Below are 14220 nucleotides of genomic sequence, written 5' to 3' on the forward strand. Positions count from 1 at the left end.
CTTGAAACAGACAGGCCATGTGTAATTCAACACGTCGCACAAGAAATAAACAAGACCACCTTTGAAACTGTGACTGTGAGCTCACCCGTATTTGTGAACAAAACAAAGACAAATAAATGTGTAGTTCCATTAGATTCAGTGTTTTCGATGATCATAAAAGCTGGCCTATAGGTGATCTTTATGAACACTACACATCTCTCTAGTGTAATGAAATGTAGAAAGTTTATAGGCTATAATTTACAGCATGCCACCTTACCAAGAGTAAACGCTCAATCGTCAAATGAACACAGCAAAAATTGCTCAGATCTACCCTTAAACTGAGACTTCAAAGACAAAGCTATGTCTTGGCTGTTTAAGGCCTTTCTGATGCCTCTCAGTGAATATAAAATTTCGGGCTTCGTACACGGCACATGCAGGCCAATGAATAAGGGCATTTGATTCACAGAAGTGCTGTCAATTAAACTAAGCTATCTTGGCGCAGACACAGTGTATGTGAATGAGAAGGCGCTGCAAGTGCCCTCCGCTCATATCAGTTGTGCCCCAACCCCATTTGCACAAAAGGAACATGACACAGCAGTAAGACACGAACAAAGCGTTGTATCCATGTCATACTATGTATGGTGTCTTGTTGTTTTGTACACTATAAGTGTTAAACTGAGTACCACCACTGCCACACTCACATTCTTTTAAGAGTGTTTCATTTTAGTAGCACAATTGAAAAGTATGTGCCAAACAAATAATAAAACCTTGCAAACAAGCACAAATAAATCAGACAGCCAGAGCTAGCAATGTAATAAGTGTAGCACAGCCTACATTTCCAAGTGCAAATCAAGCAGCATAACAACAAAATAGGTAACACGAAGAAAAACATAAATGGTGGGCAGCCCACAGTCTGCGTAAAAGCCGACGTATAGTATACACGACCTTTGCACACAGACATCGCTCGTGCACAACAGATTGCTAGGTTGTGATGGAAAGATGGGCTCGAAAGGAGGAAGAATCAAACAATTATAAGAGGGGGAACATAAGCACGAGCCTTGTCTATGCATGATATGCAACACTCATGAGCTACGCGACTGTTTGACTGACTCATTGTTTCTTGTCCCGTTGGCCGGGACAACACTCAAACGCTCCCAAGCATGTCATAGTTGCTCCTGTACAAAACTCAACACTGCATTTCAGACCAGTATTCTCATTCATTCATAACACATACCATAGATGTGCCACATGTCAGAGATGTCCCATAGCTTCCATTCCAAAATTAGCAGTAAATAACAAGAATGCAAACAAAAACGGGTGTCTTTACAGCTCCTACGATTTGTCACTTAGTTTATCCTTCCATAAGATATTGCTCTCATATTATATAACATCAGCACTGAACCCACTTCTGTACAGCATCGACACACTGAAAGCCTCGCACGTAGCGCTTGTGCCTTCTCCAGACTTCGTAGCTCATTGCAAGGAGTACTGGAAACTGCTCTGGTTTCTTTGGTAAGCACAGAAGCCCTGAATTGCACACAAAATAGATCATACCGAACACAGTGCTCATTACCTCCTGTGATGTTTCCCCAAATGCTGGATATGCGACAACCCAGAAACACATTGACATAGCATTAACGAGTGAAACAAATGAAGAAGGAGGAAGGAAGGATGAAAATGCACCAACACCGATTCTTAGCTCCAAAATATGTGTAGGTCATGCAGTCAGTCATCTCACCTTCGAGCTGCTGCATTTTAGAACTCCGTAATACATTATGCAATATTTTGTTTCTTTTCTTTTTCCCTTACAAATTCTGTAAATCTGAACTGACTGCGTGCATCGTAGTTATTCCGGATTTAAGGAAACAAAACGAAAGTAAAAAAAAAAAGCCTAAAACATAACGTCTAACAGTGACGTTCCTTTTAATACAGGCATACATTCTGCATGTCCTACATGCCCCTAAATGGCATAAGAACAGCAGCTAACTGAAACACCCTTCATGAATGGCAATGACACAAAGCCAAGGTCAATGAATGTAGCAACCTCGAAACGAACGCTTGACACAAATGGTTCTGGGGGAGCAGCCTCACTCAGTACACCTCGGCGAATTGAATACCCTCATTACACCTCGATACACTTGGTACACCTCAGTACACTCATTAAACCTCGGTACGCCGAGCAAGTGATCAGTAGTCTCAAATGACAGCGCCCGTAATATCTGGCACAAGTATATCGTACACAACATTCGAGAATAAGAACTCCGCGATGCAGGTTTTGTCAAAATACTTAAATAACCCCATTCTCATCAGTGCTGTGGTCGCATCAGATGAATGTGACACGCACGCTTGCCTTCCAGCAAGTTGATCGCATCAAGTGCTATGCATAATATAAAAACTAATTTAATATTTCTAATATGCTAAATGGCTCACCTAGAACATTATAAAATAGGAGGAGAGAAAAAGACCATTTGCATGTCATTCTGACATGCAAGCTGCCAGTGCAATTGCAAATAAGAAAAAAAAAGGAAGGAAAAATGCTGGCTGAATGCAACACCAGAATCACATAAACAACAAGTGTGCTTTCTGACTAGTCTTCCCAGTTGCATGAAAAACACTGTCCAGAAAAAGTCGCAGCATAGCATGGGCATGAAAGCAAACTAAAAACAAAATGTGCTTCAGGTGCTGTGCATTATATATTACACTATTATGCGCGAACACGCTCGCAAATAAAAACGTGGGCTAACTATGACTTGAGTGATAAAGATCATTGTAAACCAGGCCTGGCCTTGGCAACTCATTGGAAACTACTCAACAACAAAAGCGCAATTTGCTGCAAATATATAAACACTAAAAAGAAGAAAAAAACTGTACAAATAAAGATTAGATACTGTAGATGAAAGCTGCTTCTCAAACACACATTTCAATATGTGAGAATGTGACCACCTGACAAGAAGGAAAAAATTTCTGACCCATCAATCTCGCCTCAACCTAACAGTGCGAATGTTTTCATGTCAGCACGAGCAAGCATCCTCGAAAAATGCGTTGCGCCGTGCTGACATCCGACAACGCAGGTTAGTAATGTAGCTTAAAGAAGCTAAACTTTTCTTTAAATAAAAAGATCACTGTGAGATGTCATTGATGAGGCTACTTTCGTTAGAATGTTGTTTTAAAATGTTGCCATTCAAAGGCTTCTCTTGTGCACCTCAAAAATGAAAACGAATAATGGTGTCAGATGGCAGTTAAGTGACTCATACAATACAATAAGTTTCCCATTAGCTATCTGTTTCCGTTTTTTTTTTTTTTTTTCAATAATGAGCAACACAGGCACAAAGCTACTGTAAGCTCAAAGCAGCAACAGAGGCCTTATTAGCCGAAGGAATTCACATAGCACACAGCTCCACATTGTGCAAAGCTCGATCAAAAGTGGAATGGCATTGAGGCCAAAAGATTGAAGAAAAGAAACATTAGTTAAAATTTGGTCTTGGATCCAGCTAGTTTCATCCTTCAAGGGCTGCTAAAGCTGCATGGCAGTCTGTCATACCCGGACGATGCACTCTCTTCAAGCAACTGGAATGCATTCAGATACACCTATGCGTTCCTGCTCATTGCATTAGACGCAAAACATTGGCTGACAGTGGGTCTGTTAGGGACGTTTATACTAAAGTCATGCTTGTTTATCTGCACCTGCACAAGTGAAACAGCTCAGTGCAACTTCCCCAATACAGCGTGCCACGTGAAAAGTGCGAAGTAGGCGGCACCAAGTTCCCAAGAATTTTACAACACATTTACCAAGAGCACGTGTGTTAGAGAGAGTTTCTGCTGTGATACTCATTTCCGGATGTCTGTCACAAAGTTCAAGAGTGTTCAAAGTGCCCTGGGTTTCGCCGAATGTGCTGTTTCTATGCCAAACAGGAAAATCATGCCCTGTCACAACTTCAACAGTGTTCCTGGAAACCTTTACTTGATCACAGTCAATAACATCATACATGCAAAAGGCCCGCATACATGGGAGCGTACCAAAAACAATGAAGTAAAAAAAAAGAAGCTCCCTGGGCTTGCCCTAAACAGGTAAGCTTTCCTTACTCCACCTGTAAGCGCTGGCAAGATGCAGAAAGTGACAGTGTACTGACGTGATTCAATCAACTGCTTCAGTGTTCGAGTTTACACAGTGTCATTCAGCCCTCCAGACAAGACTCCTCTTACCCGTCGTCATTGAGTGATAAAACCAAAACTAAGAAGCAATGAGAACTACAATGCCTTACTCTGCCTTTCCCACAAAGCAAAGTTAAGTTTAATTGTGCATTACTTCTACTCGAAGAACTTATGCCACAAGTGAGCGACATGAATCTAATAGTGTTTTAAAAACAGTCCTCAAAGATGGAGACAGAAACACTTCACAAGTTGTTCGAGCAATATATTAGAAAGAAGAAAAAAACATTTATATTCTTGGAAGTACTGCAGCCTTCAGAATGCTTTCGAGCTACTAAAAGCTGATTTTGCTGCCTAACATTGAAATAGTGCACAGCTCGTCTTGCATTTACTGCACAATGTTCTAAAACAGATCTACATGTATAGACAGCAAAAAAATTTAGAGTATGCATCTAGGGCACCATATACAAAAACAAAATCTACAACCCTGGAAACTTCATCTCTTTCAGCATGCTGCCAAGCAAACTGCCTGACAAAGCAGTGGTGTGCAATGTCTTTTGGAATTGGTGCATTTGGGACTTTTTTTTTGGTCGTTGAGTTGCACTGCTGACTACAGCGCAGTTGCCAAAAAAGTTTTTTTTTTTTTTTGCTGACAGACAACTTAGTTAAAAGTAAGAGCCAGTGCATATTTTTCGCTTTTCAAATGTCTGCAAAGTGACAATGTGAACCAAAAATGCCATGGTAGGGAAAAAAAGCAAGGTGTAGAACAGCAGTGTGCCATCACTCCTTGCAGACAAGCACTGGAAAACACCGCCATCAATGTCGTCACCACTGAAAACAGTCCACACCCTTTCAGCGATGATGCGAAACGAGCCACGCAAAAGTAGTCCTGCCGAGTTGCCAGGACGACTTTTTCTTCCTTGAAGGTTTCGGATTGAAGGAAAAAAAAAGCTCTGTTCTTCCCGTCACGGAGAATCCATCATACAAGCCGGTCTCCCTGAAGACCTGGTAGCGCAGCACCCATGTGTTTGGGCCCCTGTATCATAATTTATAAGAAAGTCGATGAGCACACAATGCGAAAAACGAAGCATATCAAGCAACTGCAGCAGTAAAATTGCCACCCTTAATGTCCCAAAGCTGCAGAGAGCTATGAAGGATGTCTCACAAGGGACCTCTCAATTATTAACAATAGTGGAGCCTAGTACTGTGCCCTAAAAGCATAGCTTAATCTACATTCTAACTCTACTGGAATGAGACAGCCTTGAAGAGGAAAAAGCTGTAGGCCAGTGTGCTCAGATTTGGGTGCTCGTTAAAGAGCCCCAGGGGGTCGAAATTTCCAGAGCCCTCCATTATGATGCCTCTCATTATGATATGGTGGTTTTGGGACATTAAACCTCACATATCAATCAAATCAATCAGTCTTGACGGGGCACTGAGCTCATGACCTAATGCTCAACAGTTCAACACAAAAAACATTAAAGTGCCACAGCAGGTGGCATGGTTGTAGCTCTCAAAAATAAAGAGATGAGTTGGTTGGTCAAACATCACATTACTGCAGTATCTCAGTGATACAAATCTCAAGGAGGAGCAAAACTATTCACATCCCCAAAAACTTCATGTGACCTAAAAAGTAACAAAATCCGTTTTCAAACCATAATACAGTAGACTCTCAGTAAATGAAACCTGAAGGGTCTGGGATGTTCCATTTAACAGGAGCTTCGTTTACTGAGAGATAAACAAGGGTGCAGAATACAAGCCCAAAACCAAACATAGCAGAGGCATTTGTTCCGTTCAAGCAGTAGTTCCGTTTAACAGATTCCGTTTACTGAGAGTCTAGTGTACAGTGGACTCTCATTAAACAGAACATAAAGGGACTGGGAAAATGTTTCGTTTAACAGGAGTTCCATTTATTGAGCGGTGAACTGGGGTGCAGTATGCAGGGATTAAACCAATCATATCAGAGGCAGTTGTTCCATTTAAGCAGCAGTTCCATTTAAGAGATTTCTGTTTACTTAGAGTACACTGTACAAGCACAAAACATTTTATTTTCGTTGAAATAACTAGCATATGTCTTTCTGAGAAGGAATGGCGCAGCTCGCTGCCACAAATGAGTCTCAAAGCTTTCTACGAGGCCAACTGAAGACTAATACCAAAGTTTGCTCCACCATAGCTGTAAGTGAAGAACAACAGGAATGCTTAAACAGTTTGGGTCTTTACACAACTTTATTGCCTTTAATCTACCGCTGCTGTGATAGCCGCATACAGGGTGCTTCAAAAAATGTGTCCAATGTTCTTTAAAAATCAACAAAAGGGGCTATTTGCTTGCTGTCTTCTCAGTTGCTTTTTCTGTAGTGGCAGGCATCTTAAGAAGGTTTAAGGCACTATTTGAAATAGTAATTAGGAAAGTTTAATTAATTGACCTTTTAATTAGTAGAGTTAGGCAGTCAAGTCAAATGGGAGAATCAAAGTCCTTTATGTGATGAACCGATTGCCGCTTTGAGATTTCGAAAAAGTGGCCTCTTGTAACAACTGCTAATTAATGAAGTTCTCCCGAATTCCACGGTGAAACCTCGTTTTTTCTTTCAAATGGAATCTGAAAGTTGTCGTAAGTTAGGGGGTTGGCATAAAACTTCGTCGCATTACTAAGGTTTTTAATACATTACTTCTACAAAGTTCATAGCCCCTAAGTGAAACAAACTTCAAGGGTTTTTCTGGACTATTAAGGACCCAACAAATACTTTTCAAGGACCTGAAATGACACTTGAAACTGAAGAAAATGACAACACCACTTTTTACAGAAAAAATTTGTACTTTGTTTTATATGTATGGTGGGCACCATAAACGCACTCAAGTTACAATGAACTGCGGTCGCTATTGTGCTCTCAATGTGTTTTGCACTCTTCATGTGACTTTTGAGAGTAGACTCCCCCATTAATGACACGTCGAAGCTCTTCCTACATGGGAAGACATTGCCTGATGATAACATATCCGGTGCAATCCACTCCTAATAAGCAGCAATGCAAGATCAAGGCGGCTGGAATTTGGACTTGCTCGGCATAGTTCCATTATAAGTGATGAGACTGCAGATACCCGCGCACACTTGCACAGTCTCCACGAAAAATCCAGGCTTTGTTTCGCTGCTGCTGTACCCACACAAATGCTACCGCAACTACAGTGTACTAGAAGAGCACACAGTACAACACTTCACTATGGCTAGAGATACGAATTCGACTGGATGGTTTGTTGGCTTTAGAGCACATATTTGCCAAGCTAACTAAAACAAATCCACTAAACTATGGCTTAAAGAACTTCCATAGACAAAATTCAAGGACATTTAAGGACCTCAGACAAATTTAAGGGTTTTCAAGGCCTTAAAAATGCCATTTCGAAATTCAAGGATTTTCAAGGGTTTCAAGAACTGCTACGAACCCTGTTTTATGGAGATTTTTCTGGGGCCAAACTGACTCGTCATAAAATGCGGGTCATCACAAAAGCAGAGGACGTACAATCGAAGTTCCACTGCATTCAACTGATCAAATCGGTACGAAGTGATTTCCTTAAAACAGCATGGAGAAACAGCTTGCATAGTATTGGGGTTTTTGTGTCCTCTCTTCGTGGTTGCCTGCTTACGCTGCCTCAGGAAAATAAAAATGATTTCTACAATTCCGAAGAAGCACCCTTTTTTTTATTTTTACACAACAATATCCGTGTTAGGAAGACAACCTTCAAAAGCCAAAAATATGGTAAACATCGAATTATGAAGAAAGGAGGCACACTTACGTCATCTGGTCTCCTTTCAGTCCCCATGATAAGGAGGCTACTAAACTCGTGCTCAAGTAGCTGCCGTGCCTGAAAAAGTTGCAGGCGACCGAATGAAGTAATATGAATGTACAGCAATAGATGAAGTGAACCACAATGTTGACAGCAGAACTGTAAAGCCAGTCACAACTTTTGCTGTGCTTAGTTAAAATTCCAACAATTAGGAGCAATGGAAATCTTTGCACAGTAGCAAGCACACTGCCTTATCATACTGCTAGAAAGGTGTTCATGCCTCCAAAATCTTGAGAAAGAGGTCATGTCCTTGACATAAATAATTGAAGAATTAACACAGACTTTATAGTATCGGTTAGAAGTGTGTGAAGCAGGCTTCCATTAAAACTGCATGAAATTAAACCAATTTAATTTAAATTATTTCAATGTCCCTCAATACCCCTTCATTCATTATTAAGACACGTGTTGGTACACTTCCATTTGGAAGGTAGAACATAGATTTGAACACCACTAGACTGTGCACGTGCGCACCTACTTTTATAGTAACCCCCCTGGATCTTCCTACCATAACTGCAAAAGCTGCAGCAATAGTCTTCGTGGCAAATTTCAGCAAAAATAACAGCTCACAGTCAACTATTTAACCACTCACTTAATTCCATGTAAAGCATACATCAATGATTTTATGGCATTAGCAATAGTCACATGCTGCCAGTGGCACTTGTAACTGGTGGCGAAAGAAGCTTTTGCATGCAAGATGACGACAAGCGCACTGCTTTCAGGATTGAGTTACAAAAACTTCTGTATTTCATCAACAAAACATTGGAACCCCACAATCACAAATCTGCTACTTTAAGGGGGGATGCTACACCTTCCAAAAACTCTTTTATTTTTGCGAGTACCTCAGTCAAATTTGGAGAGCCTATGTAGATTTTACTGCTGATTTCAAAAATCTATTTCTTTTTTTTGCTGTGACAATTAGTTTTAAAGATATAATGAACTGCGACCTTTTCGATTAAGGCCTAATTAGCTAATTAACTGTAACTTGGATATTGATGTGCAATCTATAGAACCAATTCGGTATGTTCACAGTGTGCAATAAAGTATAAATCATTGTTCTGGGCTATTTCGAAGCAAAGTTGTGGGATGTTGAATATGACATGAAAAATTTCCCCATCTACACTTGAAACAAAAGATCCATTTAGAGAATTTTCTCCAAAAATTATTACAATAAAACTTACTTTACGACACATCCCCTGCATTTATCTTCGAAACAAAAAAGAAATCGTAATGATAACCCAGATAGAACAAGAGATATTGCTCCGGCATAATGGGAAGCACATGAAAATTGTCGTTTTGAGAAATCGAGAAAAAACGTGGGCACACATTTTTATTGCAGAAGATGCAACAAGACAACCTCAAAACGCACCAGAAGCATAGTCTGAATGCATTCTGTGCTCATGCCTCCTCTTCACTAGCTTCCGGAGTTCCAATGAGGCTGTTCTTTTCTTGTTGGAGACAATGCTGCGACGGTGGTCTTTTTCTCTCGCTCTCCTGGCACCAGTACTTGTCGCATTCATGTCCATTTCACCTAAGATTGCCATTGCAGAATTCAAATTGCCCGTGTTGAAGCGCAGCACTGCTTCTGCAACAGCTGCTTCAACAGTGAACAGGGACGCATGGTGCTCCTTGGGGGCCAAACTCCAGATTACCGAATGTAGGCTCTTGTTGGAGTTCTGCATTTTGCCGCGTTCGCACCTCTGAAGCAGGGCTCTTTTCGAAAGCCGGGTATAAACCGGTAGTAATGCCTCTGCCACGTCTTTCGGTAGATTGTAGGCATGCCTGGGGTCGGGCTCACCCTTTGCTTTTGCGGCATTGTGCCGACATCATGAAGTTTCACCAGCTGGGCACAGACTGTGGTCCGAGCATTCACCAGTGGAGGTGACGTGGCGGTATGTGGCCATCACAGCCTTTTGCATCTCGCCCACGTCACCTTCATGCGATTTCAGAGCCCGGCCATAATATGTGCTCAGCCTGGTGATCAGCTCACCTGTGAGCCTGCCTTTCCCACCAAGGCCTCTTTTCCCATCGCACTTTTGTTTCTGCACCAGGTTTCTCAATGCGGTGCCCATCCGTTTCTGTACATGATTAATACAGCCTTCCTTCTGCACGTCAATGTAAGCATACACCTTGGCGTCTTGTATGGCGCAAAATGTCCTAGAGTCTCCATCAGACAGCATAGTTGTGTAGCGCAGGCCATGGCGTTCAAGCGACCTCTGAAATAGAATTAGAGCCGCCTCCACTTCCATTTGCCCCGCTTTGCTGTTCGTATTTTTTTGACATTTGTGGTTAGCCTTCCATTCTTGATAGCCCTCACTACTAGGCTTTGGGCCCACCTCACAGCCTAGGCAAAAGTTGGAAAGAACGACGTAGTCCAACACGTAGCCACTAAATAATTCGATAACTGTGCCGACGCCGATGTGGGAAGAATGGCCTCGCGTCTTCCATGTGCCGTCGTAGCTAACGGCAATATTGCCCCGGTGGCCGAAGCACAAGTCATCATAAATTGTTCTAACCTTTTCCGCACATTCGCTCATAGCGGACTCAGCCGCTCGCGATGCAGCGGGTGCCAGCGTGTTCTTCAAATGCCGCTGAAACGTCTTGTGGTGCATACCGCGGTGTGAGATGCCCATTGTTGCGAAAATATCGTTCATTTTCGTTTGGCCATTGCCGGTAGCCACCATCGCCCTCGAAGCGAGAAGATTTACTTCAAACGGATTGCACGTTTTCGTGCCGTTCGCGCGGGGCGAAGTCCATTCATTCGCGATCTCGCCGCACCTTTCACACTGCACTAGCACTTTTACGGCAAGTCCGTAGTCCCGATCCCCTCTGACGATCGTAGCCGGTCCGCGGCAGGCTTTGCAACACAAGGCACCCATTATCGCGTTTAAGATATCTAGATGCATAAGCAGATAAGGAGCAGCGTGGTCCGAGTCCTGTGCGGTTGCCTCGCTACAACTCGCGGTGAAAAAGTCAATTTTCCGTGCAGTTGCTGGCGCCGATGAAAGCCGGTCGAGCGTCGCTTTCTCCCGGGCATGATTTTCTTCAACTTCGGCGTTTGTCACCACCTTGGCGTCGATTCGTAGTCGTCCGGAGTTCGCTTCACCGTCATCGTCGTCGGAGGCAACGCGCTCGGTCGCACCATCGCTGAACGGCCGCGGAGCGTCGACACATCGTTCGTCGGAGTCAACCAAGGGCTCTGATGACTTCGTAGACTCTCTCCCACGACCTTTGCGTTTCCTGCGACCAAATGCGTGCACGGTCCGATACTTTTTTGCATTTCCAGGCATGGCGATACGATCAGGAGCTTCAGAGTGCTCTGCCGATTTCGAGGCGTCACAGCGGTAACCCTTTCAAAATGGCGTCGGGTCGCGTATGCAGGCGCAAGCCGCGAGCTTCCAGCCAACCGGAAAGCGCCATTTCAGTCACGTGCGCCGTTTAGCCAATGGCAGTGAGCGCGGCTCTTCGTCTTTGAGGCCCCGTTTTTCGAGCCGGGGAAACGCTCAATGTTGCTTACTGAATAAAAAAAAACAGCTGAAAACGCGTTCTTTCAAACAAGACCAAAATGGCGCCGATCGAGCGCGTAGTTCCCGCGTATCGTAGAGCCGAAACCTGCGCTATTCGCCCTCAATTTAAAGGGCAGGACGCCCGTTTTCGGTTTTTTAAAGTTGAATAACGATAAAAGTTGATGGTATTCGGCTATGAAATTTTGTAAATAGGTGCGCAATGATGTCGGGAACGCGAAAAGAAGGTCCGCGAAAACTCGATTTTTTGGCTGATTTTCGGTCCCGAAGTGCCGCGTCCCCCCTTAAGTCAGGTGCATGTGAAGTTGCACATGAAAGTTGGGTGTGCATTAGACATAAGTGTGTGGTGCTTAGATCAAATAACTACTTTTAAATAAAGCACTGGCGCGCTGAAATGCAGTTTTTCTGCCTCTCTTTATAAGTTAGATTGGTCGCATAACTAAGTCGATTCTGTAAGTCTCGCTAAGATCACGTTAATTAAAGTCCTCTGTTCTTGTTACACGTTGATAATGGCGATAGAGTATCTAAAGTTTACTTCTCTACATTGCTTGTTACATTCAGGTTCAAGTGTATTTCAGTGTAAGTCATTTTGCCACAGCTCTCACCTGAATGTTTTGTGTGGGTATCTGCAGGGCCAGGGCCAATGCGGAGTGGTCGAAGGTGTCGTCAAGGGCAACAAGCCCTCCGTGCACCCCGGACTCCAGAAGATTGTTGGAGTACTCGCGCAGCCCTATGGTGTTCACCCACTTGATCACCCGCTCATTGGACCACACCACCACATCTGGAGACCACAAAATACAACAAAATACAGATTTGAGCTGGTTGATATCGAAACACAATACACAAGAACACAAATTTAGGAAAAGTAGCAGCCGAAGTTACTCTTGTATTACCAGTTAGCTTCTCTATTGTTCCCATTAGTCGAATGATCAAGCTTTTTGGGTTTAAAAACCGAAAAAAGAAAAGCTAATGGAAAATTGCGCACGATATCATGCACACCCAGTCGCAGTTACACGGCTGAGCTGCTTCAACAGTTGTACACGGCTGTAATTCTAAAAACCTCGACGAAGCCGTGCCAGACAAGATTATAACGAGCAGTTAGTACATACACTGTCAACAGACAATTCGTTTGCCAACAGTGTGTTCTTTAACTGCACTATTTTAAGACATCAAATATGCAACTCCACGAACAGGCACGACAGCTTTCTATTTACAAGCATGACATTTATATTACCGGGGCAATCATTCACCCCTTTATCACATCTTCAAGGACATTAGCCAAAGAAGGATTCCTGGCAATGTAATTGGCCAAGCTGCGAAGTGCAGAAGGGAGACTCACCTTTTGTTTCATTCTCACTGTTTTTTCTCCTTTCTGCCAGCTCTTGTTTGTCATAGTTGACTCGCTTGAGGCAGCTCACGCCACACTGGAGGCTTGTTCTGCAAACAGCAAAGGGTCGAGAGACAAAGTAAAAGCTAGACGATCCTGAGTGATTTCGTAAGACAGTCCACTCCACAAGTGTTTGGCAACACAATGAACAAAGCCAGAACCATTTTTTTTAATTCACTCTTTTCATTCTATAGAAAGGACAGAAGCTCAGGGAGAGAAGGCTCCTTGAAGGTATGAAAATTTGCTAAGCAGAGAACGTAAGTGGCACCAAAATGTTGAGAAAACAACTAGTGGAAATGTTGGCTTTAGTGACATCCTTTATTCAACAACTTATCAATGTTGCTGTAATAGCAAACAAAGAATGAAATCGGCTCAAACTTGCAGTCATCAACTCTGTCACAAGATGTGTGCCACTTGTCTGTTGTGGGCCCCAGATCATGTTATTTGGGCTAGACTGAAGACTCCGAAAGCGGCAACCAGGCCTGTCAAATTTCATGCACTAAAAGAACAAAACCAGCTCAAAAGGTGGCAGGCTGAACGATGTTTTCATGAATTATTACAAATATAAGAGAGTAAAAAAAGAAACAAAGCAAAACTTAATGCAGGGGCGTATAAGAAAAAGAACAGCGCAACCCAGCGTAAAGGGCTTGCACTGAAGGTTCCATTTCCCACTTTTGCAACAATGTATTACAGGTGAACGCACCATGAATGAATGCAAAACACTCCCCCAACCATAATCACAACGAAATATACACTGAAACCTCGTTATAACGAAACCAGATATAACACTGGATATAACGAAATATCGGTTAAAACGAAATGAATAAAAAATAGTGTTGCAATAACTGTAGTGTCAAAAATAAACCTTTATAACAAATTTTTGGACATAAACTGATTTTCATATAAGATGCAAGTTTGTTATAATGAGGTTTGAGTGTAGGTATTTGCAACGTTCATAGACTGTCGTGCTGCCTAGCGAAATTCAGGAGCGTCCTCTTGAGGATTATCAGTAGGCAGACGCTCCCTTGTTTGACTGTGTTAGCCTCAGTATTAATGCGTTTGCAAGAACCGAACACAAACCACTTTGTATGTTTCATGCATCAGTGAATATACCAGATCGTCCTGGACGCGATAAATCTGGCTCGTTCTTGTGAGACGCGAAGTTTTTGAGAAAATACTTGACACCTCGCATATTCGATTATAGCCCGTTCAGTACACATGTCAGCTTCGTGAGATTTTCTGCAGCCACGTAGGATAGCTAAATGTTATTGTCTGACCTTTGCAGTTGTAACTCACTTTGTTTTATAAGCTTACAGTATTCATCAGTGCTTTCATAGTGCATGAATCCCATAA

At 42.6% G+C, this 14220-nt stretch overlaps 1 protein-coding gene across 1 annotated transcript in view; it reads right to left on the bottom strand.

The window, feature by feature from the left end:
* Positions 1 to 4755: 4755 nt before the first annotated feature.
* Liprin-alpha (PTPRF interacting protein alpha) overlaps positions 4756 to 14220 on the bottom strand; it is a 46307-nt gene continuing 36842 nt past the window's right edge. The window contains exons 22-25 of the mRNA XM_075887271.1: positions 12820 to 12917; positions 12086 to 12261; positions 7909 to 7977; positions 4756 to 5164 (exon numbers count right to left, since the gene is read on the bottom strand). Of these exons, the coding sequence (XP_075743386.1) occupies positions 5108 to 5164; positions 7909 to 7977; positions 12086 to 12261; positions 12820 to 12917 (400 nt within the window). The 3' untranslated portion in view covers positions 4756 to 5107. The remainder of the gene's footprint in view (positions 5165 to 7908; positions 7978 to 12085; positions 12262 to 12819; positions 12918 to 14220) is intronic.

This window comes from Rhipicephalus microplus, chromosome 2, assembly GCF_043290135.1.
Source record: "Rhipicephalus microplus isolate Deutch F79 chromosome 2, USDA_Rmic, whole genome shotgun sequence".
NCBI lineage: Eukaryota > Metazoa > Arthropoda > Arachnida > Ixodida > Ixodidae > Rhipicephalus > Rhipicephalus microplus.